Source organism: Amphiura filiformis, chromosome 16 (assembly GCF_039555335.1).
Source record: "Amphiura filiformis chromosome 16, Afil_fr2py, whole genome shotgun sequence".
In the NCBI taxonomy this organism is placed as follows: domain Eukaryota; kingdom Metazoa; phylum Echinodermata; class Ophiuroidea; order Amphilepidida; family Amphiuridae; genus Amphiura; species Amphiura filiformis.
The window spans coordinates 46,710,446-46,734,708 of NC_092643.1; the positions used below are offsets into that span (position 1 = coordinate 46,710,446).

The window sequence follows — 24,263 nt, forward strand, 5'->3', positions numbered from 1 at the left end:
TATTTATTAGCAAATACCTCAAAATGTGAGTCTATACACTAAAATTTTGTGCTTGCTCTAAATCAAACAACGTGTGATTATTATATGGTTGTGCACCCTGAATGCATTTCTCAGAAAAACCCATGGATGGCCTAAAGTAAGCATTAAAATGAGCGGAAATTTGCATAACTGTGCTGTGGCTCAATTTGGATTGGTCATGATTAGTAATATCAAATCCTGTAAGTGTACCACAGATGGGAGAGATTTTAATCTAAAAAAAAATACTTAAAAGTATTTTTTTTAATGATTTTAAGCAGTCTTTTCTATACAGAAACACTGGCATGATTTTGCAGGTAAATTAGGTAACTCCCAGACATCATAGACTTTGAGGGCCAGTTGTAAAAAATGACGGTCAACCTATATTTTTTCCCAGTCAGAGGGATCAGGCTAGGGAAAATTTCGACCATCATAGCTGTCGCTAAGAACAGAGTCGCTCTTGCGAAGAAAAAATGACGTTTACATAAGGCAACTTTAGTACATATCTCTATGGGGATTTATTTGGTGGTGTGATATCTGCAAGTTATGTTTAAGTCCTGTAATATCCTAGGTACAATGCTCTGTCTTTAATAATCTCTAATTACTATGCAAAACTATACTGTCTTGAGAAACACAAGGAAAGTTTCTACCCATTTTTAATTATGTGTAAGTTGAAATGTGTGAAACATTACAAAATATGCCGAAAAAAGTTAAAAAGAAGTGAACAAAATTTATTTAAAAAGATTGCACCTATGGATTTAAGGGATGGGGTATGAACATTTGGACAGTATTTTTTGTGGGACATTAGAGCACATCAGACATATCGAATTGCATTCTGAATACGCAGAATGTCTTTCTGAGATCAAATAATTTTGATTTTTGAAATTCGCAATGTAATACACATTTTATGGCAAATCATTAAAAATTGATATTTTTGACATTTAACAGTACTCGAAGTAAACTTTTTAAATCTGATGATTTATACTTGAATTGAAAATTTTGACCTTTCGTATTGAAGATATGGATTTTTTTTCCAAAACACACAAGCAAATTAGGTCTTTTTGGGAAAAAATCCATATCTTCAATATGAAAGGTCAAAATTTTCAAATGATCGTCGGCTTTTCCTCCAAGCTACATACACTTTAAGAATATATCATTAGATTTATAAAATTTACTTCGAGGACTGCCGGTTATATAACAAAAATGTGAACAATATCAAATTTTAATAATTTATCATAAAATTTGTATTATATTGTGAATTTCAAAAAATAAAAATTATTTGATATCAGAAAGACATTCTGCGTATTCAGAATGCAATTCGATATGTCTGATGTGCTCTCATGTCCCACAAAAATACTGTCGAAAACGCTTTAAAACGCTAATTCCAGATCCCTTAATTTGATGAAAAAGATGGCTTTCAAGTTCAACTCTGTCGTTCTGATAAATGTCAATTCTTTATTTCATCACACTTCAAAGTGTATCACTGGCCCATCTGTTCTAATGGGCTATTCCAGTTGAAATCCATACACCCCCTATGGGGTCTATGATGGAAGACACAACCTTAACCTCCCACACAGGAAGTGTTAATTTCAAATGGGGTTAACCTAAACCGGCAACTCCAGTTGAAATCTATTACCTGTGTGGGAGATTAAAGTCATGTCTTATGTTCCATAGGGGCTGTATGTATTTCAACTGGAATATCCAATTATTGGACACTGTGCCGATGCCACAATGAAAGGTCGGTTTCCGACCTTCAGAATTTACTTTCAGGGGGTATATCACTTACGTTATTCAGCTATATCTTAACCCCATGAGAACTACCTGCCTATTGGTCAAAAAGAAGTTTTCAATATCAATTGGACCAATCAGCAACATTGTTAGAATAATTTCACCACGCAAAAAAATTGGGGTGAATTATTTTCAACGCTCCACTCTGATTGGCGATTAAAATGAACATACCATGTAATTGACCAATCAGAGAGAATGTTAGATCGACAGGTAGTGCTCAGGGGGTTAACTCTTGATATGAAATTTGATGAGTGGAGATGCGTACAGGTGGAAAAAACCTCTTTTGAAATTTCTAGAATTTACAGCCTTTGTTGGTATATTGTACATAAATGTATTCAAATGAGTACAAAAATGTCTAGGATTGGTTCAGTGGTTCTTAGGATAAAATTAATAAATCAACTGATTCTACAACATAAGACAACTTTAAGTAGCAGTGAAGCATTATTCTACTAGGTCACTGACTTTGCTTTGAGGAACGACTAATGAACCACTCTCATGCAACAGCGTGTGTATCTCTTTGATATTTAATTTGTACTATGTTGGGGTCAGGTTACAACTGTAAATGACTGCAAATTGCACTTCTCATGTTTCTATTACAATTTATATGTTGCAAATAAAGAAGAAATTCAATTTTTTGATTTGATATCATTATTTGACTTTTATTTATTCTGACTTTTTTTAGAATGTAGAATTGTATTTTTTAATACATTATGCCTTTTTGACGTAGAAGTGCATTTTGCATCATCATCATCATAAATTACTGCTTCTGCTGCTATTATTCCAAATCCCATTGCAGGAGTAGCGTGCTTTTGCACTTCGTACACAATTATTGGGCTCATGTGTTGACTCTACAGATCTTGAGAGATATTATGTTTGAATGTTTTACAATTGAGTTTTAATGTTGCTGTTATTTTTCAGAGAATATATTTGTGCAATTAATAGTCATTGGATAAATCTGCAAATGTTTGAAACATGTAATATTGTAAATTTGTGAACAGCGAAGGAAAGACTTTCCTTTGAGCCCAAAGTGATGTCATTATATGGTCACATTGAAGAGCCCATCTTGCATAGCTTTTTACCTGAACATTTGAAACTACTTGCTGTCATGCCTTTGGCACTCAATCTAGTTCCTGGATTCATTTGTGAGGGTCTTGTCACTGAATGTCAATCCCATTCTAAATTAATTTTTATTAGTAAATTCTCCTTGACATTTGTAATGTTCGTTCTCATTTTGTTCTTGTTATGCAGGTACAGAGACAGTATACATTCATTGACTGTGTCTTTTGTTCTTGTTATGCAGGTACAGAGACAGTATACATTCCTTGACTATGTCTTTGGAGGATGTCAAATAAACTTCACTGTAAGTAAAAATGCTCTTGACCTACCGTAAAAATGGAATTTTTTTGCGCTTGCCAATTTTTTAACTGTTTCCTTTGTTTTTAAATTTGTGATTCTAAGTTTCTTGATATTCTTGTTTGACTCTGAATCAAGGAACTTGAGAGGATTTATTTTACCTGAATGCAGTTCTTTCTTGTAGAATTTCATTTTAGCACCATCGGTTGTGGTACAGAACACATGTTATGCTTTTGTTTGAAGTAGGCAAAGGAACTGTGTAACCAGTAACATATAGGTGCCCAGTTCCATCTGAATCTGACAGAATGGGTCGCATGTCTGAATTAACGGGTTAGGCCATTTTAAATCGACTTTCGAAAAGTTTTTTGATACATTCATTGATTTCTCAAAAAGTAAAAATCGCAGTTTAACAAATAATGGTTCAAATGAAAGCCATTATTGGGGGCTAATTGTTGTATCACTATGAAAGGCCTGACACCAATATAAACACTTGTTTCGGTGACCCAAGTTCATGGTCATTTCTGCTCACGCACTTTTTTACAGATGGCCTGGAATTTCATATTTCGGTTTCAGCGATTGCCCGAAAAAGGTGGTATGTTTTTGAAAAGCGTTTCCGCTTGGAATGTAGATAGTTATTGTTGCTATTACTCTTCGCAATTTTAATTTATGCCCTCTTTAGCCGACAATTTTCAATGCATTTTACACAATAGATATGTCGCTTGCATAAATACCGCTATTTTTAACAGTATTGTTTTTGTTAACCAACATACCATCCAAATCGGACTGCATGTGATGAACAGATTTTAAACTAGAATCAAAAGAACCAGCGTAGGCCCTCTCAAAATGTACTTTTTAAAAATATCGCGTTGTGATAAAAATGACTGCCTTTTCCTTGTTTTTTATAACAAGGAAAAGCTTTACTTACCTCAAGCTTTACTTCTCAAGTAGTGTTGTCTCAATGTCCGTTACTGGTTGGTATTATTCAGATTAAGCGATTTTCATGATTTAGGCCTACTTAGCCTACATTTGACCAACTATTTGCACACACCGTGTACGAATATATTCCAAATATGGCGCTGCATTCAGTATCACACTAACGACAAGGTTATACTAAGATGTGTAAGACTTTCTGACACTATATTCACAGTTTTTCTAATGGCTGTTCAAACTTCTGACAAATTTGGCTGGTTTGCGTTGTTCAATACCATTTCACCCTGATGTGACAGTGACGTCACATCCGGGGTCACATCAGTATTAAGCTGCATGGTTTCATACTACCCTGCCGCTTGCAATGAGCGGCGTGGCGCACCCGCATTGCAGACAATCGGACACAATCAAGGCTTGTCATTGGTTGAAATGCTCTGCCGCTTGCCGCAGCGGCAAGCGGCAGGAAAGTATGCTGGGGGCATTATACGAATTTTATTAGGTGCAGCATCACTCGCTGGAGTTCGATCGCGCTGGTGTACATACGCACGCGCTTAAAGACACCGCATAGATGCGAGAGCGAAACAGCTGTTCACAACGCGTTGACATCACTGTCACATCGGGGTGAAAAATGGTATAGGTAATAGATGACTATGAAACCTCAAATCGCCCCTCGATAAAGGTTGGCAATTGAAGCAGGCCTCAGTTTAGCGAACTTTGTCTAGTTTAATGCGATGCGAGTACAAACGCCGCTCGGACTGTGAAGGTTTCTGGATACTGAATATGGGTTTAGATTAGGCCTATATCATGTCCTCTAGACCATATAATTTATTTTTGGAAAGGAAAGTCTAATCTCGGAGCCTATTATTATGACAACTGGATTTTGTCATAATAATATAAAATTAATACTTGTCAGTCCATAATAAGAAAGAATGCCTCATGATTTTTTTTTAAATGTCCTGCCATAGTATTTTAATTGATTAAACTGAACATGAAGCTATATCTTTACTAGCTTCATGCACTAATTTGCAGACCCGTCCGGCCTTCTACATGTAGTAAGTACCACATTAGATTGTGTTTACAAGAAATAATAAGCGCCCCCTCTCGAAATTTCTTATGCCAGCAGCTTTGATGATTAAATATTATCTACAACTCCGCACCTGTGTTCAAGGCCTTTCTTTTATCTATTGACCTCAAAAGAAAGGATTAGAATGATCAGAATACCGTCCCTGACCCCTTTCCACACATTAATAATGAGTCGGTAAGGGCGTGCTACCGTTATACTTCAACGAGTACGTATGGCCACTACACAGTTCAATGGCCTTATTGTGATCTGGCGGGCGTTTTAAAAGCACGGTCCCTGACTGCGTGGGCATATTTCCGGGCAAGGAACAATAGAGACCAATTGCCTGGCAATGGCGTCACATGTAATCCCAGTCTATAGTGTGATTAGAACATTATAGGCTGGTGGTCACTTATAGTACGATCAGTACGAAAAGTCCAATGCGATTATTAATGTATTTTCTAAAATTAAAAGAACCACTTTTTAGCGGGAATTTTTGTAAGTTATTCAGCTGAAGTTGTGAAAGGGTTGAAAGACTACAATATTACGGCATAAACAAGAATTTCTTTGTTTGGTCATTATTCCTATAGGCTCATCCCTTAAAGGTCAGAAGTTTTAAATCTGTGAATATACAATATTGATTTTGTTATAACAACTTATTTCTTTAATTTACCTTATCATTATCAGGTTGGAATCGATTTTACAGGCTCAAATGGAGATCCTAACGAACCAGCATCACTACACAACATCAATCCTGCAGCTCCCAATGAGTACACACAAGCTATAGTAGCTGTAGGAGAAGTCATACAAGATTATGATACGTAAGTGGGTGGTGGGGTGGCTGTGAGTGGGGTATGGTGTTATGGGGGGGGTAGGATAGGATAGATGGCTCAGTATAGCTATCCGGCAATACACACAAGCTATAGTAGCTGTAGGAGAAGTCATTCAAGATTATGATACGTAAGTGGAGGGTGGGTGGCTGTGAGTGGGGTATGGTGTTATGGGGGGGGGGAGGATAAATGGCTAAGTATAGCTATCTGGCAATACACACAAGCTATAGTAGCTGTAGGAGAAGTCATTCAAGATTATGATACGTAAGTGGGGGATGGGGTGGCTGTGAGTGGGGTATGGTGTTATGGGGGGGATAAATGGCTCAGTATAGCTATCCGGCAATACACACAAGCTATTGTAGCTGTAGGAGAGGTCATACAAGATTATGATACGTAAGTGGGGGATGGGGGTGGCTGTGAATGGGATATGGTGTTATGGGGGGGATAAATGGCTCAGTATAGCTATCCGGCAATACACACAAGCTATTGTAGCTGTAGGAGAAGTCATACAAGATTATGATACGTAAGTGGGGGATGGGGAGGCTGTGAGTGGGGGGATGGTGTTGGGGACCTACCATCAATTCTGCAGCTCCCAATGAGTACACACAAGTCATGGTAGCTGCATGAGAAGTCATAAATGATTATGATAGGGTATAGTTTAAGTAGGAGAGGGTGTTGGGGGGAGTGTGTTTCAGCATAGCTAACTACAATCAATTCTGATAGCTCCCAATAAATACTCACATGCTAATCTAATTGTATACTCGGGGTGTACTAGAGAAGTCAAACCATATTATGATACATAAGTTATGATGAGGTTGCTTGAAGTAGGGGAAGGGTCTTAAAAGGGCATTTCGTGATCCACAGCATCATCCCCCCACTTTTCTCAAAAAAAGTTGAGATTTTTATATCACTGGAAACCTCTTGCTACATAATGTTTATGTACAAAATATTTCTTGCAGATTAATTTGTTTTGCAAAGATATCATGAAATTTGAATTTCAACACATTGTCTATGGAGTAGTGAAATTCACATAATCATGCATAACTCGCAAACACAAAATCGGAATCAACTGAAATTTTGGGAATAAGCTTTTTTCGTGAATATCTACTGAAAAATGTCATAAAAAGAAGATGCTAGGATCACGAAATACTCCTTTAATATGGTTATTTCATCATACATGATTGACTTGGGGCCTGGTCATAAACAGCGGTAATGCCTCAGGTATATTAAATGAGCAATAATGTAAAATAATAAATAATATTAAATGATCCTCTGATTCAAATTATGGAATTATATTATAGTTTAATAATGGCGCATTACTAATAAGAATTTTAACATTTGTTTTATTGTGTATTTATATTACACACAGAGATAAGCAGTTCCCAGCTCTTGGTTTTGGTGCAAAAATTCCACCCAACAATGAAATATCACATGAATTTGCCGTCAACTTTAACCCAACAAATCCTTATTGTCAGGGTAAGTAGCATTGTTAATTAACATTTTCTTGGATGTATGTGGTAAAGTTGATGCTAATGGGTTCATGTAGTCAATTCTAGGTCACCAAAATGTTGGTACGTTGGTCTTTGTGTCATATATATTGGACCATAATTCAGGCAAAAGTAACTGCCAGTCTTTGTGTCGCATATAGTGGACCATAATGCCGGTAAAAGTAACTTGCCAGCAAATACAAAACATTTTTGACATCATTCACAAAAGGTTAGAAGCGGTTTCCAGAAAATGTTTTAAATATCGGGTTATATTAAGGGCATATAAAGGGTAGATAATGTTTTCATAACATTCAAAAACATTTTTTCATAACCTACTGCAAATATTTTAACATAATGTTATAAGTGTTGACAAAATATTTCGCCAAAAATGTTTGCAAAAAAAAACCAGTTTACAATAATATTTTGAAGACATTTAACAAATATTGTTGCAGTGTGTTTTCATACAAAATGTTTAAAATGTTTTCATGACCTTTGTATAACTGACATTTAATGTTATGAAAATGTTTTTACCTAAACCAAAACCCAAAATATTTAAGAATATATTTGTGTTTGCTGGGTTGCCAGTCTTTGTGTCACATTATAGTGGACCATAATGCCGGCAGAAGTAACTTGTCAGTCTTTGTATCACATAATGCATAATGTGGACCATATAATGTTGGCATTTACTGTTATATCTAAAAAAGCTGCCTTGTGTGATTTTTATTATCACTGTTTTATAGGCCTATTCATATTTCATATTGCTATTGAATTTCAGCATGGTGCTTTCTTTTATGAATGGATATAACATTGTAATCATACTGTGATAATACCTCAAAATTAATATATAAAGTTAATTTCACAATTAGATGACAATAATAAAAGAAAATCACACAAGGCAGCCTTTTGAGATACACCAGTATGTGAAGCAGACAACATGTGCTCATCTTGATTCCCTTATTGATATCCTATGCAGGTGTCTCTGGTGTAGTAGCAGCATATCAGAGTTGTCTGAGACAGATAACGCTATGGGGTCCCACCAATGTCGCACCAATCATCAACCATGTTGCCCAGTTTGCCCAAGCTGCCCTCTCCAACAAAAAGGCATCTGTAAGTATTCTGTCATGACAGCAAATTAATTGGATACAAAGAGTCCCCACACCACTATGTTTGTGTGATGTGCAAAACAGTGAATACTTTGTATCACCTGGAGTTTGAAATGATGTTAGTGGTTTTATGTGGTTTTCCTAGCAGTAGCATACTAATGTAGGCAGTTGAGGTATACAATTATACACAAACAGATATTACGCAAATAAACAAGTACAGGGGATCATTAGGGGCTGTGCAATAATTATGAGCCCTGGGGGGTTAAAATTTCCAAACGGCTCGCCAAAAATCGCTTGCCCCCCCTCTCGGCCCGCCAAAAATCGCTTGCTCCCCTCTCGGCCTGCCAAAAAATCTTTGCCCCCCCTTGAACATGCCAAATTTTTGGGATCCCAATTTGCAAACCTTAAATGGTCTCTATGTATGTTGCGTGCACAGCGAGCAGGAAAATTTGCATATTTAAGCGTTTTCCGAAGCCTTTTTAGAGCGTATTATTAAAAAGGCGCCCCATGAATGTGTGCCAAAACTTGCTTGCCCCCCCTCTTGGCTTGCCAAAATTGCTTGCCCCCCCTTTCGACTTGCCGAAAATTTCTTGCCCCCTCCCATTTTCCCCTCCCCCCAGGGCTCATAATTATTGCACAGCCCCTTACTGATGCTTAATCATTTCCTCAGCATAATATCTGTTTGTGTGTATTGTATACTTTGACTGCATACATTCGTACCCAGTTTATCAGTCAGAGCTGGTGCCCTAATGGATAAGGCGTCCGTCTAGTGATCAGGAGGTCGTGGGTTTGAATCCCATGCCGGCACATTCCCTTGCTTTTTTTTCAAGTTGGCTTGTGTGCCGGGTGGGATTTGTGTTTATTTGTTTAATCGTAACACTTTGGGTTGGTAAACTGTTCTTTCTTTCTTTCTAATCCTATAATAGCCCATTGATGTAAACCATTATCATCATTTTACTTTACAGCAATACTTCATTCTCCTGCTCCTCACTGACGGTGTGATCACCGATATCTACGAGACACGCGCCGCTATCGTAAAAGCTTCCCACTTACCCATGTCCATCATCATCGTAGGCATCGGTAGTGCTGACTTCACCGATATGAGGATGTTAGATGGGGATGATGGAACTCTGCGATCACCTAGCGGGGAACCGGCATGCAGAGATATTGTACAATTTGTGGCATTCAGAGATTTCAAGAAAGTAAGTTGTTGTTATGCAGGCAAACCTTGGTATTAAATTGACTTTTTAATGTAAGGCCAAGAAAGAAAAATGGATGTTGAGTTTGAGCAAATAAGTTACTGATACAGATGGCTATACAAACAAGTATTATTGTAAGACCATTAGACCAATCTATTGGCATAATGGCTGTTTTGTATCTCATGAGCATAGCTCACTTGGTAGGGCATCATGCTTTGGTGCGCAAGAAAGTGATTGTGTCAGTTCTTTCTTTTATTCTCTTTCAGTTTAACTTTTTCCCATGTTCTTTTTTCTCAACTTCAAATCCACTTTTAGGATTTCATTAAGGGCTGGGGTATGAACGTTTGGACAGTATTTATTTTGGGACATTAGAGCACATCAGACATATCGAATTACATTCTAAATCTGAAGAATGTCATTCTGATATCAAATAATTTTGATTTTTGAAATTGCAATTTAATACACATTTTATGGCAAATCATTAAAAATTGATATTTTTGATATTTAACAGTACTTGAAGTAAACTTTATAAATCTGATGATTTATACTTAAAGTGTATGTAGGTGGGATGAAAAGCCGACGATCAATTGAAAATTTTGACCTTTCAGTATTGAAGATATGGATTTTTTCCCAAAATCCATATCTTCAATATGAAAGGTCACAATTTTCAATTGACCGTCGGCTTTTCCTCCTGCTACATACACTTTAAGAATATATCATTAGATTTATATAATTTACTTCGAGGACTGTTATATATCAAAAATTTGAAAAATATCAAATTTTTATAATTTGTCATAAAATTTGTATTATATTGTAATTTTCAAAAAATGAAAATTATTTGATATCAGAAAGACATGCTTCGTATTCAGAATGCAATTTGATAGGTCTGAGGTGCTCTCATGTCCCACAAGAAATACTGTCGAAACGCAATAAACGCTCATTTTAGATCCCTTAAAGAGGTTTTTTTCCCTATCCCATCCTTTTTATTAAAGGAAGGTGACCTGATATATAACTCAAATTCTTTAAAACTTACGTATAACATAAAATGTCATCCCTTTCAAGCACTCATGCAAAAAGAACATGTAAATGTTTTTTGTAAATGTGACTAATTCCTAATGGAATTACCGACATTTATACAGCGTGATATTGGTAGTCTACAGTGTTTTTATTAATGATAATCATCATGATCATGTAATATATTGATTTCAATTGAAAGGCCCTATTTTTCTCATAAACATATTGAAATTAGAAATTCCAACTCAGTGTATTTCCGAATATATCATCAAAAAACTGCCTAATTAGTCTCAAATGTGGTATACCATATTTGAGACTAATTTGGCAGTTTTTTGATGATTTCTTCAGAAATATACCAAATTGGAACACCAAATGTCAATATGTTTATGAGAAAAATATGAGCTTTCATCTGATACCAAAATCAGCATTTTGATGAGGTAACTGAGTGGGGGATGAGATTGTCAACCAGGTTACCCACCTTTAAGTTAATAATGCATCTGCTATCCCTCTCTATAAACTCTAGAAACATGGAATAATATTGAGTGAAAGACTTGTGTTAAAACATTTCTTATTACAATTAAAATGTTTTGTTGACACAGTTGCAGTGTTGCTATGGTATTGCATTGCAATAGTAAATCAAAAATAGTTTAGTGTTCCATTTGTGCATTTCAGAAGAATAACATTTCCCCTTTGTTCTCTTTGTAGGCTTCCCCAGCTCGCCTGGCCAAGTGTGTCCTGGCAGAAGTACCACATCAAGTGCAAGAATACTTTAAAATGAAGGAACTAAAACCACCTATAGAATACCCTATGATATAAAGTCTACCAGCCAACCCAACAGCTATCAGTAGTCCGATACCCCATGATATAAGTCTGCCAGCCAACCAATCAGCTATCAGCAGTCCAATACCCTGTGATATAAAGTCTGCCAGTTAACCAATCAGCTATCAGTAGTCCGATACCCTATGATATAAAGTCTGCCAGCTAACCAATCAGCTATCAGTAGTCTGATACCCATGATAAAAAGTCTGCCAGCAACCAATTAGTAGTCCGAAACCCCATGATATAAAGTCTGCCAGCCAACCAATCAGCTATCAGTAGTCCGATACCCTATGATATGAAGTCTGCCAGCCAACCAATGAATCAGCTATCAGTAGTCTGATACCCTATGATATAAAATCTGCCAGCCAGCCAATCAGCTATCAGCAATCCGATACCATGTGGTATAAAGTCTGCTAGCCAACCAATCAGCTATCAGTAGTCCGATACCCTATGATATGAAGTCTGCCAGCCAACCAATCAGCTATCAGTAGTCCGATACCCAGTGATATAAAGTCTGCTAGCCAACCAATCAGCTATCAGTAGTCCGATACCCTATGATATGAAGTCTGCCAGCCAACCAATCAGCTATCAGTAGTCTGATACCCCATGATATAAAGTCTGCCAGCCAACCAATCAGCTATCAGTAGTACAATACCCTATGATATAAAGTCTGCCAGCCAACCAATCAGCTATCAGCAGTCCGATACTGTATGGTATAAAGTCTACCAGCCAACCAATCAGCTATCAGTAGTCCGATACCCCATGATATAAAGTCTGCCAGCCAACCAATCAGCTATCAGCAGTCCAATACCCTGTGGTATAAAGTCTGCTAGCCAACCAATCAGATATCAGTAGTCCGATATCCTATGATATGAAGTCTGCCAGCCAACCAATCAGCTATCAGTAGTCCGATACCCTATGATATGAAGTCTGCCAGCCAACCAATCAGCTATCAGTAGTCCGATACCCAGTGATATAAAGTCTGCTAGCCAACCAATCAGCTATCAGTAGTCCGATACTCTATGATATGAAGTCTGCCAGCCAACCAATCAGCTATCAGTAGTCTGATACCCCATGATATAAAGTCTGCCAGCCAACCAATCAGCTATCAGTAGTACAATACCCTATGATATAAAGTCTGCCAGCCAACCAATCAGCTATCAGCAGTCCGATACCGTATGGTATAAAGTCTACCAGCCAACCAATCAGCTATCAGTAGTCCGATGCCCTATGGTATAAAGTCTACCAGCCAACCAATCAGCTATCAGTAGTCCAATACCCTACGATATAAAGTCTACCAGCCAACCAATCAGCTATCAGTAGTCCGATACCGTATGGTATAAAGTCTACCAGCCAACCAATCAGCTATCAGTAGTCCGATACCCCATGATATAAAGTCTGCCAGCCAACCAATCAGCTATCAGTAGTCCAATACCCCATGATATGAAGTCTGCCAGCCAGCCAATCAGCTGTCAGTAGTCCGATACCCCATGATATAATGTCTGCCAGCCAGCCAATCAGCTGTCAGTAGTCCAATACCCCATGATATAAAGTCTGCCAGCCAACTAATCAGCTGTCAGTAGTATGATATGGGAACTTCCATATTGGATTGTAATGTATGGGGACCAAAATATACTCCCAAAGAGGCTAGACTAGGAGAGTCCAGTATAGCCTCATGTGTAATGCTATGGGAAATCACCATATTGGATTGTAATATATGGGGACCAAAATATAATCCAAAAGAGTTTAGACTAGGAGAGTCCAGATGTAGCCTGCTCTTCCCTAGTCTAACATCTTCTCAGTGCTATACTTCATATCCACAAATATGGTAGCATAGATATTCCCAAGCAAGAGGATCAAGTTAGCTGTGTATAGAGGTTGTCACATGCTATGTAGATTCCTGGATTGAAACAGGGCCTTTCCATCATCAAGCTTTTGCTTTTTTGCAATTTAGTTACAAAGGACAGTGGCCATTGAAACTTTGATTAACACTAAGATTCATTTTCAATTTTACCCTGTTATAGAATGACTAGTAAAGAGTTCCTTCCTGGCAATATGAGGTCTGTCGTTGAATTCCCATAACATGTTTTCTTTCTTTTTCTCTTTTCTTGCATTCTGGAGACAAAGGGTTTGATAGATATCAAAATCTTATTGAAAAATCTGAAAAGGTGTCAAAAATAAAAATCCTAATTTCTGTCTTTACAAATCTCAGAAAGCATAGCAAATTGTATCACCTCTGGGTTGCGCATAATTTTTATATACTTTGGTCTTGTTCATGATCACTCTCAGTACCTATGTAGAAACAAAGTAGCATACCAACTCACAACTGAGGCAAGAAAGGCAAGTTTCCCCCTGGCTTGAAATACCGGTACAAATTTGACGAAAATTTAATTGCAATGTGCACATTCCTTTTGTTTTAGACTAAAATTAACTCCAATTTGGCCCATTCTGGCATTTTTTTAAATAGCAATTGTTGTCCATACACCACTGCCTTTTGTGAAAATGAAGAAATAAAATGAAGTATTCATTCCTTCATTCATTCATTTAATCATTCACTTACAATGCATCGTAGTATCATGAAAAAATAATGTTATTTTTTACAGTGCAGTACAGTACTAGATACCTTGCATAGTGTGCTAATTAGAAATGCTGCAATTTATGTGTCCTGTTCATTCGTAGATATATGATATGTGTGTATACCATTATAGTTATGTGTTTTATCTAGAACAAAATCTTGGATTGAAAGAAATGCCATGATGAAAAAGGTTTATGTGACCAAAATTGTACAATTAGAAGGTTCAATCTGATACATAGAGGGACAAATGCTAAATTAGAAAGAATGAATAAAACAGTAAGCATAATAATTCACATAGTGTGTGCTAAACCAGGGTGGGTCCTGATTTCACATACTTGCAATGTATTGTAATTTCTAAAATGTCATTCAAAATTCGGATTTTACCATCCCCATCACAATCCTTTTACAATTGTCAACACTCGCAACATAATTATAGCATCTGGGTATGGATTTGCCTCCGGGAATCTGAAAGTGGACCATACCAATTTTCCATGAAAATTTAACTAATTTATATATCTGAAGCCCAGATTTTTGGCCAAATTTAACACAATTCAGCACATTTTTTTTACAAAGTTTCACTTTTTTTTTGGAGATTGGGCTCCAGCAAGGTAAAATTGGGTTAGTTTTTTGATGAATTTGAAAGAATGACCCATTGTTACACCAAAATTGACCAAAAAGGGAGCCATTGTTATACCAGGGGCCCAAAAATGGGACCTAGATTGGGGGAGCGAGTTGGCGCAGCGGTAGTTCCCTCGCCTTGCACCACTGAGGTCCCGGGTTCAAGCCCGGCGCGCCCAAGGACTCATGTGCACTTGGTTTATCCCGATTCCATGCTCGCTCTCGCAGGTTTTCTCCGGGATCTCTGGTTTCCTCCTGTATCGCAAAAATCTGTGATTAGTTGTTTGGTTATCAAAAACTTCCTTCACCCAATGGAATTTGGGGAGCTGCACAAATAATTGGTGGATGTTACAATCTAAATGCGGATAGGTGTGCGCAGTTCAACAAAAAGCGAGCACTGTATAGCATGCAAAGTACAATGGCTGAATCAGCCAGTTTCTTATGAGCATTTGAACCAATCTGCACTGCTGTTGTGAAAGGATTTTGATAGGAATGATATATGACACTTTTCCAAGTTGTGATGTATTGCAAATATTTTTGAAATCAGTCCAGGGCAGACCATTTGTGTGACTTAAGGGACTGGTCAATATTTGTTGCAGGGGAACAGAGCATTTGTGTGATTTAAGAGACTGGTCAATATTTATTGCTGGGGGAAGAGAAGGAGAGAGTGCAAAATTTTTATAAGTAAGAATTTGAGGAAAATTGCAAACTCCCCCAATAAATATTGGTTGGTCTCTAAGGCTAATGAAAATTGATGTTGAGTTTCCCGTCCCATTTTTTTTTCAGAGTGATGAGGCGACTCTTTGCATTATTCATTATGTTATGAACATTAATTATCTGACACGTATCAGGCCTTTTAAAGGTAACCAGCAAAACACAGAAGACAAGAAAATAACAGGTCATTATGTTGCTGCTTATTAAATATATTGACCTCTATGTACTGTTTAAAGATGCTATCAAATGTAGAAAAAAAACTGCAATACTCCAAGTTTTCAATAAAATGGCAAAATAATGAATTATTTCTAATGTGGTATAAATAAGTGACAAATATGAGGGACAGGAAACTCATAATCAACTTTCAGTAGCCTAATATGAAATTTTGTTCACCTTATATATTAAAGGCGGAAAAAATAAGACTCATAACACTGTGTATTGATATAGAATGGCATGCACTCAGTTGGGCGCAATGTTGACACTAGTTTTGCATTGCGTAATGCCGCACGCTTATGTGAATTTACGTGAGAGTGAGTTGGGACTTTATTGACGCGCGCGCCGCAGTAACAAAAGCCGAATAATTTCCTCTTATATAAAATGAACAAACTTTAGTTGAATCTGGATATTTTTAGCTTTTTATTTATTATCAGTTAAGTTGTACTTAATCATCAAAATGTCAATTAATTGCTTCATGATATGATCACATCTTGGGGAACAGATGAATAACTTTATTACGCATATTAAATGCCTAATTTGCATATTCTGTTGCAAAATATTTAAATCACACTTCCTTAGCATATAGTATTCCCAAACTTAGTTTACATTCTGTGAACCATAACCATATCACAAAGAATTCATTTTAGACCAGAGATGAATGTGTCTTAATCAATATTTATTAGGGACAGTAGATAACAAACCTTTGTATTATACATGTATCATAAACAATTATATTAATAATAAGGTGAGCACAATGTATTGTATATTACATACTGAAACTAAACCTGATTTAAAACAAAAAAACAGGTTGGATTTTTTGTACCATTTGTGAAGTAACAAAGGGGTATTCCAACTGAAAAACATACACCACCTATGGAAAACATGACCTTGATCTCCCACACAGGAGGGGTGAAATGTAGACTTTAAATGGAGTCACCTATTCAGGTAACCCCATTTGAAATTCACACTACCTGTGTGGGAGATTAAGGCCATGTCTTCTACAGGAGGTGTATGGATTTCAACTGGAATAGCCCAAATCATTACCAGAGTCATAGAGGAGTATTGCAAAGTTAATTCCTTTTTTCACATTACATATATAGGGTTCCAAAAACTGAGTGGATTTTTGTTGCTATCTTCTATCATCTTCACTGAGAAATACAGCCATTTAGGAAATTTTCATCCAAAAAAAAGTTGCAGCTGACATCCTGTCTATAATGAAACGGGAAGTGAGTTAACATAGGTTTGTTTTAAGAGTACTGGTATACAAAAAGCACTAATCCACATTTTTAAGCTCCTCCCTACAAACTACCCAGGAAACACAAAAATGTTCTTAATCTTAATGTTAAAAAAGTTTTATAAACGAATTTTGATTTTATTCTGAACGTTTTATATAAGGTCATGAAAACGTTTTTTTATGAAACAACATTTTAAAACTGATATTGTAAAATATTTTTGGGCAAATACTTTTACAAAATATTTTTCAACATGTTAGAATGTTTGCATCAAGATTTCAAATATGTTTTCTGAATGTTATTAAAACATTTTATACCCTTTATATAACCCAATATTTAACATTTTCTGCAAAAGGTTTTGTGTTTGTTGGGTAGTTCCACTTCATCAGTATTCCCCAAATTTGAATTTTACTTAAACTTTGATCATGGCTCTCAATTAGTTCAGATAAACCCATTTTTTGTTTCTTTTAATGTGAATGGAATTAACTTCATTGTAGAATATTTCTAACTTTGCAATACTCTTACATATTAGTTCTTTAGTGTTAACACTAGTGCAGTTACAATGTAGAAAAGTAACCATGAAAGAGTTATCCCTCCCAATATGCTAATCTCCAAGGGGCACAGTTCGGTAAATCTTGAAGACTCGTACTATAATTATAGGTTTAATGAACTATGACCTGTAGGTGAGATGTTTTAGTGCATGATTCAGTTGTATAGGGACCACAATGTAAGGTCTATTACTGGTTAGAACTCAATATGGGTTATTCCAGTTGTAATCCATATTCCCCTATGGCAGACATGATTTTAATCTCCCACACAGGGGTTGAAAATTTCAAATGGAGTCACCAATTCAGTTAACTCCATTTGAAATTCACACTGTGTGGGAGATTGGTTGAAAATTTCAAATGGAGTCACCCATTCAGTTAACTCCATTTGAAATTCACACTCCCTGTCATGTCTTCCATTTAAGAGGGACATGGATTTCAACTGGAATTACCCAATGTTAATGGTAGCGCACATTCTATCAAACCCAAGTTTTAGTTTGTTTCTGTTTCTCCTTCCCTCAGATATTTTTAAACAAATATGATTTTTGTAAAAACATAAATTCTTATAAAATACACTTTTGTACAAATGAGGGCGGGGCATTTAGGAGACAAATTTGATTCACTTTTGTAAAGTAGTATTTCAGACAAAATTCCATTTTCTTAATGAACTAACAACAGATGTACGGGTCAGTGTGTAAGGAAAATACAGTTATTATCTTAATCTGTGCCCTACCTTGAATGACATGTGTGAAATTTCATGTGAAACCCTGATCAAATTAAGACAATTACGATCCGTGGTAAGGATGATGATTAATACGAGCAAGCATGCATCAGGAACAAACTTAACAAGTGTGAGCCAAGAGCAAGAACGCATGAGGAACAAAATGATATCAAGTGCAAGCAAAGACCAAGCATGCATGAGGAACAAAATAATACCAAGTGCGACCAAACGGTGAGCACGCATGAGGAACAAAAACAAGTCGAGCAAAGACCAAGAATGTATGAGGAACAAAAACAAATCGAGCAAAGAACAAGCACGTATGAGGAACAAAAACAAGTTGAGCAAAATCCAAGCATGCATGAGAAACAGAAACAAGTCAAGCAAAATCCAAGCATGCATGAGGAACAAAAGCAAGTTGAGCAAAGACCAAGCATGTATGAAAAACAAAAACAAGTCGAGCAAAAACCAAGCAAGCATGAGGAACAAAAACAAGTCAAGCAAAGACAAGCATGTATGAAGAACAAAAACAAGTCGAGCAAAGACCAAGCACGTATGAGGAACAGAAACAAGTTAAGCAAAGACCAAGCATGCATACGGAATAAAAACAAGTCGAGCAAAAACCAAGCATGAATGAGGAACAAAAACAAGTCGAGCAAAGACCAAGCATGCATACGGAACAAAAACAAGGCGAGCAAAGACCAAGCATGTATAAGGAACAAAAACAAGTCCAAGACCAAGCACGTATGAGGAACAAAAACAAGTCGAGCAAAAACCAAGCATGCATGAAGAACAAAAACAAGTCGAACAAAGACCAAGCACGCATACGGAACAAAAACAAGTCGAGCAAAAACCAAGCATGAACAAGGAACAAAAACCAAGGGCAAGCAGAGGGTATGCATGCATGATGAATAAACTATTAACAAACTTTAATTGAGTTATGGTTTTACATGAAATATCCCATGTCTTTTTACTCAACGAATGTTTTGTATAATTGGGATAGAGAAGTCCTCTATATTATGTAGGACAATGTTTTAGGTTGTAATCATAGTAACCATAATGTTCATGTCATTTATGTAGGATTTTCATCCACCATATTGAAAATAAATTATTTGAATAAAGTATCATGAAATATTGTACAGTCAAATTTGATTGTTTGTATTCTGATTTTTGTTGTGATTGCATGGGAAAAGCTAGCTCTTAATCCCATGAGAACTACCTGCCGATTGGCCAAAAAGAAGTTTTCATTATCAATTGGACCAATCAGCAACATTGTTAGAATAATTTCACCACACAAAAAAATTGGGGTGAATTATTTGCAAAGCCCCATTCTGATTGGTGATTAAACTGAAGATATCATGTAATTGACCAATCGGCAGGTAGTGCTCAGGGAGTTAATCAACCCCAGGGAAAATTACATAGACATATGAACAAGTGAACAGCAAAAATAGATAATATGCAATACAAATTCAGTCTAGTTTATACAAGTTATTTATTATTCAAAACAAACATGTATTATACATATCATGAGAATGGTGAACAAAAATTTACATTTAACAATCCTCTCATTCAATGAATATTTTCTCCATTATTTTGTAGGAGTTGAGGTTATTTACTACATGATTTGCAAATTGAATTTTAAAGGAATTGATTGTAAAGCAGCTAGTCCATATGTATGCATACAATATCATTAATGTGACCTACAGCCAGCACAATAAATAAGCTAGCAGTTCATGAAACATGACCACACCTTACGGCTAAAACAAGGGTCAATGGGCTGTTCCAGTTGAAATCCACCCTACCTCTTTGGAAGATTGTGCAAATATCTTCCACAGGAGGAGTATGTTTTTCAAATGTAATTGGTCAGGGTTAATCATTTTGAAACCCATACCCCCCTGTATTAAGTCTTATACCTATATCTTCCACAACTATATAGGAGTGTATTTTTCAAATGGAAGTTATCCTATTGTCTATTGTGTTAAAAACTCATATACTCCCTCTGTGGAACTCTTCCACAGGGGTAGTGTGGATTTTAAATGGAATAGCCCAATTTCAAAAATCAAGGAAACCATAATGACTGCAAGGATGTTTTCTTTCATTTTGGATATCAGTGATGCCAAATAACGCAGAAATAACCCAGTTATGAAACTAAATCTGATGGAAAGTACAAATTCAAAAGTGGCAACCCTATCGGTTTGTACACATACATGTCATCAGTTTTCACTTTCGTCAACCTGGTCAATGTTTTAATACCATACGTAGCAAGCCCCAATCAATTTTAACTTAGTTCATATATGTTATTGTCATGTGCACAAACCAATAAGGACGCAACTTTTGAATCTGTACCTTCTATCGTTTTTTTTCTACATTAAACTATTGCTGTCATAGCCAGTCGATTCAATAAATGGTAGGTCATTTTCAAAGAATCAACAATTTTCTGCATAAATCTACAGTTAAGGGATGGGGTATGAACGTTTGGACAGTATTTATTGTGGGACGTTAGAGCACATCAGACATATCGAATTGCATTCTGAATACGAAGAATGTCCTTCTGATATCAAATAATTTTCATTTTTTTAATTCGCAATGTAATACACATTTTATGGCAAATGATTAAAAATTGATATTTTTGATATTTAACAGTACTCGAAGCAAACTTTATAAATCTGATGGTTTATACATAAAGTGTATGTAGGTGGGATGAAAAGCCGACGATCAATTGAAAAATTTGACCTTTCGTATTGAAGATATGGATTTTTTTCCCCCAAAACACCAAAAAAAATTAGGTCTTTTTGAGAAAAAATCCATATCTTCAATATGAAAGGTCAAAAGTATCAATTGATCATCGGCTTTTCCTCCCAGCTACATACACTTTAAAAATATATCATTAGATTTATAAAAATTTACTTCGAGGACTGTTTATAACAAAATGTGAAAAATATCAAATTTTAATAATTTGTCATAAAATTTGTATTATATCGTGAATCTCAAAAATGAAAATTATTTGATATCAGAAAGACATTCTTCGTATTCAGAATGCAATTCGATATGTCTGATGTGCTCTCATGTCCCACAAAAATACTGTCAAAACGCTCATTCCAGATCCCTTAAGTGTGGCTTCATACAGAGAAGCGTGGATTCGTACAAAATATAATAATCTACAGTTTATTGAAAAGATTTACAGCTGTATTTTAAATTAAGTGATAAGAAAAAGCTATAACATCATGGACAGATAAGAACATGAACTTACACATAGATCATGGTTTATAATAATTCTAAAATTTTACAATTTCGCACGATCTTTTGAAATAGAAAAACTAAACAAAAACAAACAAAATCTTTCAATTATGCTAGTGTAAAAAATTAAATTGTTTAAATCAACATTTAGTCATAAGAAAGAATGATAAACTGTCAATCTGCAGCATGATTTTTATGACATATTAACTTTATATTTAGTGATTGTATTCACTAAGCTAGCAAGTAACCTATTTATTATATCTGCTCCTCCATGCCATATGTAGTCATAGTAATTAAATACATCAAATAAAACATTATATAAAGCATATTACCCAATACACTTGTTATTAGTAAGGCAGGGAACACACAATTAAATACCGCTGGCCTAAAAAGTTTACGAGAATCAACTCGATTCACACAAATATGTTTACTAGAATCTTTGAATCCATTTGTTGATTCATGCCTAATTCAAGCCATGAAGATGTGTTACATTCAAAGAGTACCGACTCAAAATTATCCTGTGTGCTAAACCTCCCTCCATAGACCACTTGACATGTGACGTCATTGCCCGGATGTATGACAATTTCCATTGTTCTTTGCTCTGCAGTGTGTGTACGCATCGTAGTTTGCTCTGGGCACATGCATTTTAAATCGCCCACCACATTTCATATTGTACAAGAAAGCCATTGAACAGTGTAGCGGTTTGTTCAAGCACATTGATAGACCAGTCCCTCGCCTTTGTTGATAAACAATGATGTCAAGTGGTCTATATGGAGGGCAAATAGTGTACATCTGGAATTTATCGGCTAAAGCCCCAAATGGAATGATAATTAGTGTCTTTAAACTTGAGCATTACAAAGGTTTGCTCATACAGTGTCTTGCGCATGTTTTTGACACTTAACATGTCATAATTATGCAGAATGCAAACAACAACACTCTTTCAATCAAAGTTTGCCAGGCATATAGCGAAATAATCCAAATGTATACTAGTGCCCTCCATGAGCGACATGCAAATATGGAGGAGTTGGTACTCTTTAGTTCTACCTCATTGGTTACTCTACAAGAAGCTTATACTCTGATCAGCTCGTAATAGGTGGGCCTTATAACATCGCAGATTAATATCACAATATTTTATTTTGAGAATTGTCTTCTGACATCTCGCTAGAAGCATCACAAATTATTAATTCAACTCCTATAGTTTACCTATTTTCTTCAACACACAATAGATCAGTCAGGTCAACTAATATCACTCTTAACGTGGGTCTACTTTTCGGCGTAGTGATAAAAGCCTAACATTTCCCACCTATTACGAGCTGATCAACGTATAATGTCATCAATTTATAAGAACTGATCATACTATGAAGAAATAAATAGACATATTTAATCATACATAATGAATTATACCAAAATTGAAGTCAACATCAGTGGGAGAAAATCAAATTCCAGTTCAAATCCATACACCCCCTATGGAAGACACAGGGAGAGTGAAATTCAAATGGGATTACCTAAATGGATTACTCCGTTTGAAATCTACACTCCCTGTATGAGAGATTAAGGTCATGTCTTCCATAGGGCTTTCAACTGGAATAGCCTATTACAGCCTCTCAGCAATAGCATATTTGACATTATTAACTTCCCCTCCCCTAATAAACACACCATAGAGAATCAGTCTGAGTGAGAACTCTCTAAGCGACCCATTTATGATATCCTTGCATCAAATTGCAAGCAACAGGTTCTGAGAAACTGTCCATCAAAGCAAACGGGCAGCTCTGCACAAAAACTTGTTGGAACATTAATACCCAGTCTTTACACTACATGTAGGGGTGTGTGTGTATACACATGCTTATTTACCATTTTATGAAAATGAATTTTAACTAAACTAACACAAATTGCATGATTGTGTTGTCAGTCAACTTGTAACACATTATAGAAAGCATATCATTGGCTTTTTTTGCAAAATGTATAAGACCTTTTTTTGTGGCGTAGATATAAATTTTTTAATTTTTCAATCATAAAATAAACATAGCATTAAAAACAAATAGCATTTGACTGACAAAAAAAAGCAACCAATTTGGAAGTTTGGGACTACAATTTTGTAAAATTGCTGAGAAAATGGGTGCTCTTTGCAATATAACTTGGCAAAATGAGGTAGGAAAAGGGGTTGTTTCTAAAGTTTGAGAACAATTGCAAGCACACATGTAGATATACCTATCACAGGACCTATTAACAGCCTTGGTTCGAGATATGCCACAAAGCGAAAAATATCACTAAGAGAGCCTATAATAGATTGAGAACTTGTAGTTGTGAGAGCAGTTACATTATGAAAATTGGGATCAGCAATTTTCTCTGGTTGTCATATCTGTCTATATATGGTTTTCTAGACCATGACTAGCAGGGCTAGTGATTCGATATACTTAAAGCAGAGGTAGGTAGACAAGACTTACAGAGATCAGGAAAAAAATAATATCCCAGTGCCCAAACGCCTCAAACTGAGGCTAACCTATCCATACATAGACTAATAGAACTGGTGATGATACAGGCTGTATCAAAATGATTGGTACTCATCAGTTTTTATGTTTATTGGAAAAGTTTGCTAATACTAATGCATCATTGGGCTATTCCAGTTGAAATCCATCCATTCCTACAGAAGACATGACTTTAATCTTCCACACAGGGAGTTTGAAATTCAAATGAGGTTACCTGAATGGGTGACTGACCGTGACTCCATTTGAAATCTACATCCCCTGTGAGGAAGATTAAGGTCATGTCTTCCATAGGGGTGTATGGATTTCAACTGGAATAGCCCATTTGAT

General features: G+C 36.1%; 1 protein-coding gene across 1 annotated transcript in view; it reads left to right on the top strand.

Annotated features, from left to right (window-relative positions):
- LOC140136092 (copine-3-like) overlaps positions 1-11,638 on the top strand; it is a 233,760-nt gene extending 222,122 nt beyond the window's left edge. The window contains 6 exon segments of the mRNA XM_072157798.1: positions 3,104-3,163; positions 5,831-5,964; positions 7,343-7,449; positions 8,434-8,567; positions 9,529-9,765; positions 11,482-11,638. Of these exon segments, the coding sequence (XP_072013899.1) occupies positions 3,104-3,163; positions 5,831-5,964; positions 7,343-7,449; positions 8,434-8,567; positions 9,529-9,765; positions 11,482-11,592 (783 nt within the window). The 3' untranslated portion in view covers positions 11,593-11,638.
- The last annotated feature ends 12,625 nt before the right edge of the window (positions 11,639-24,263 follow it).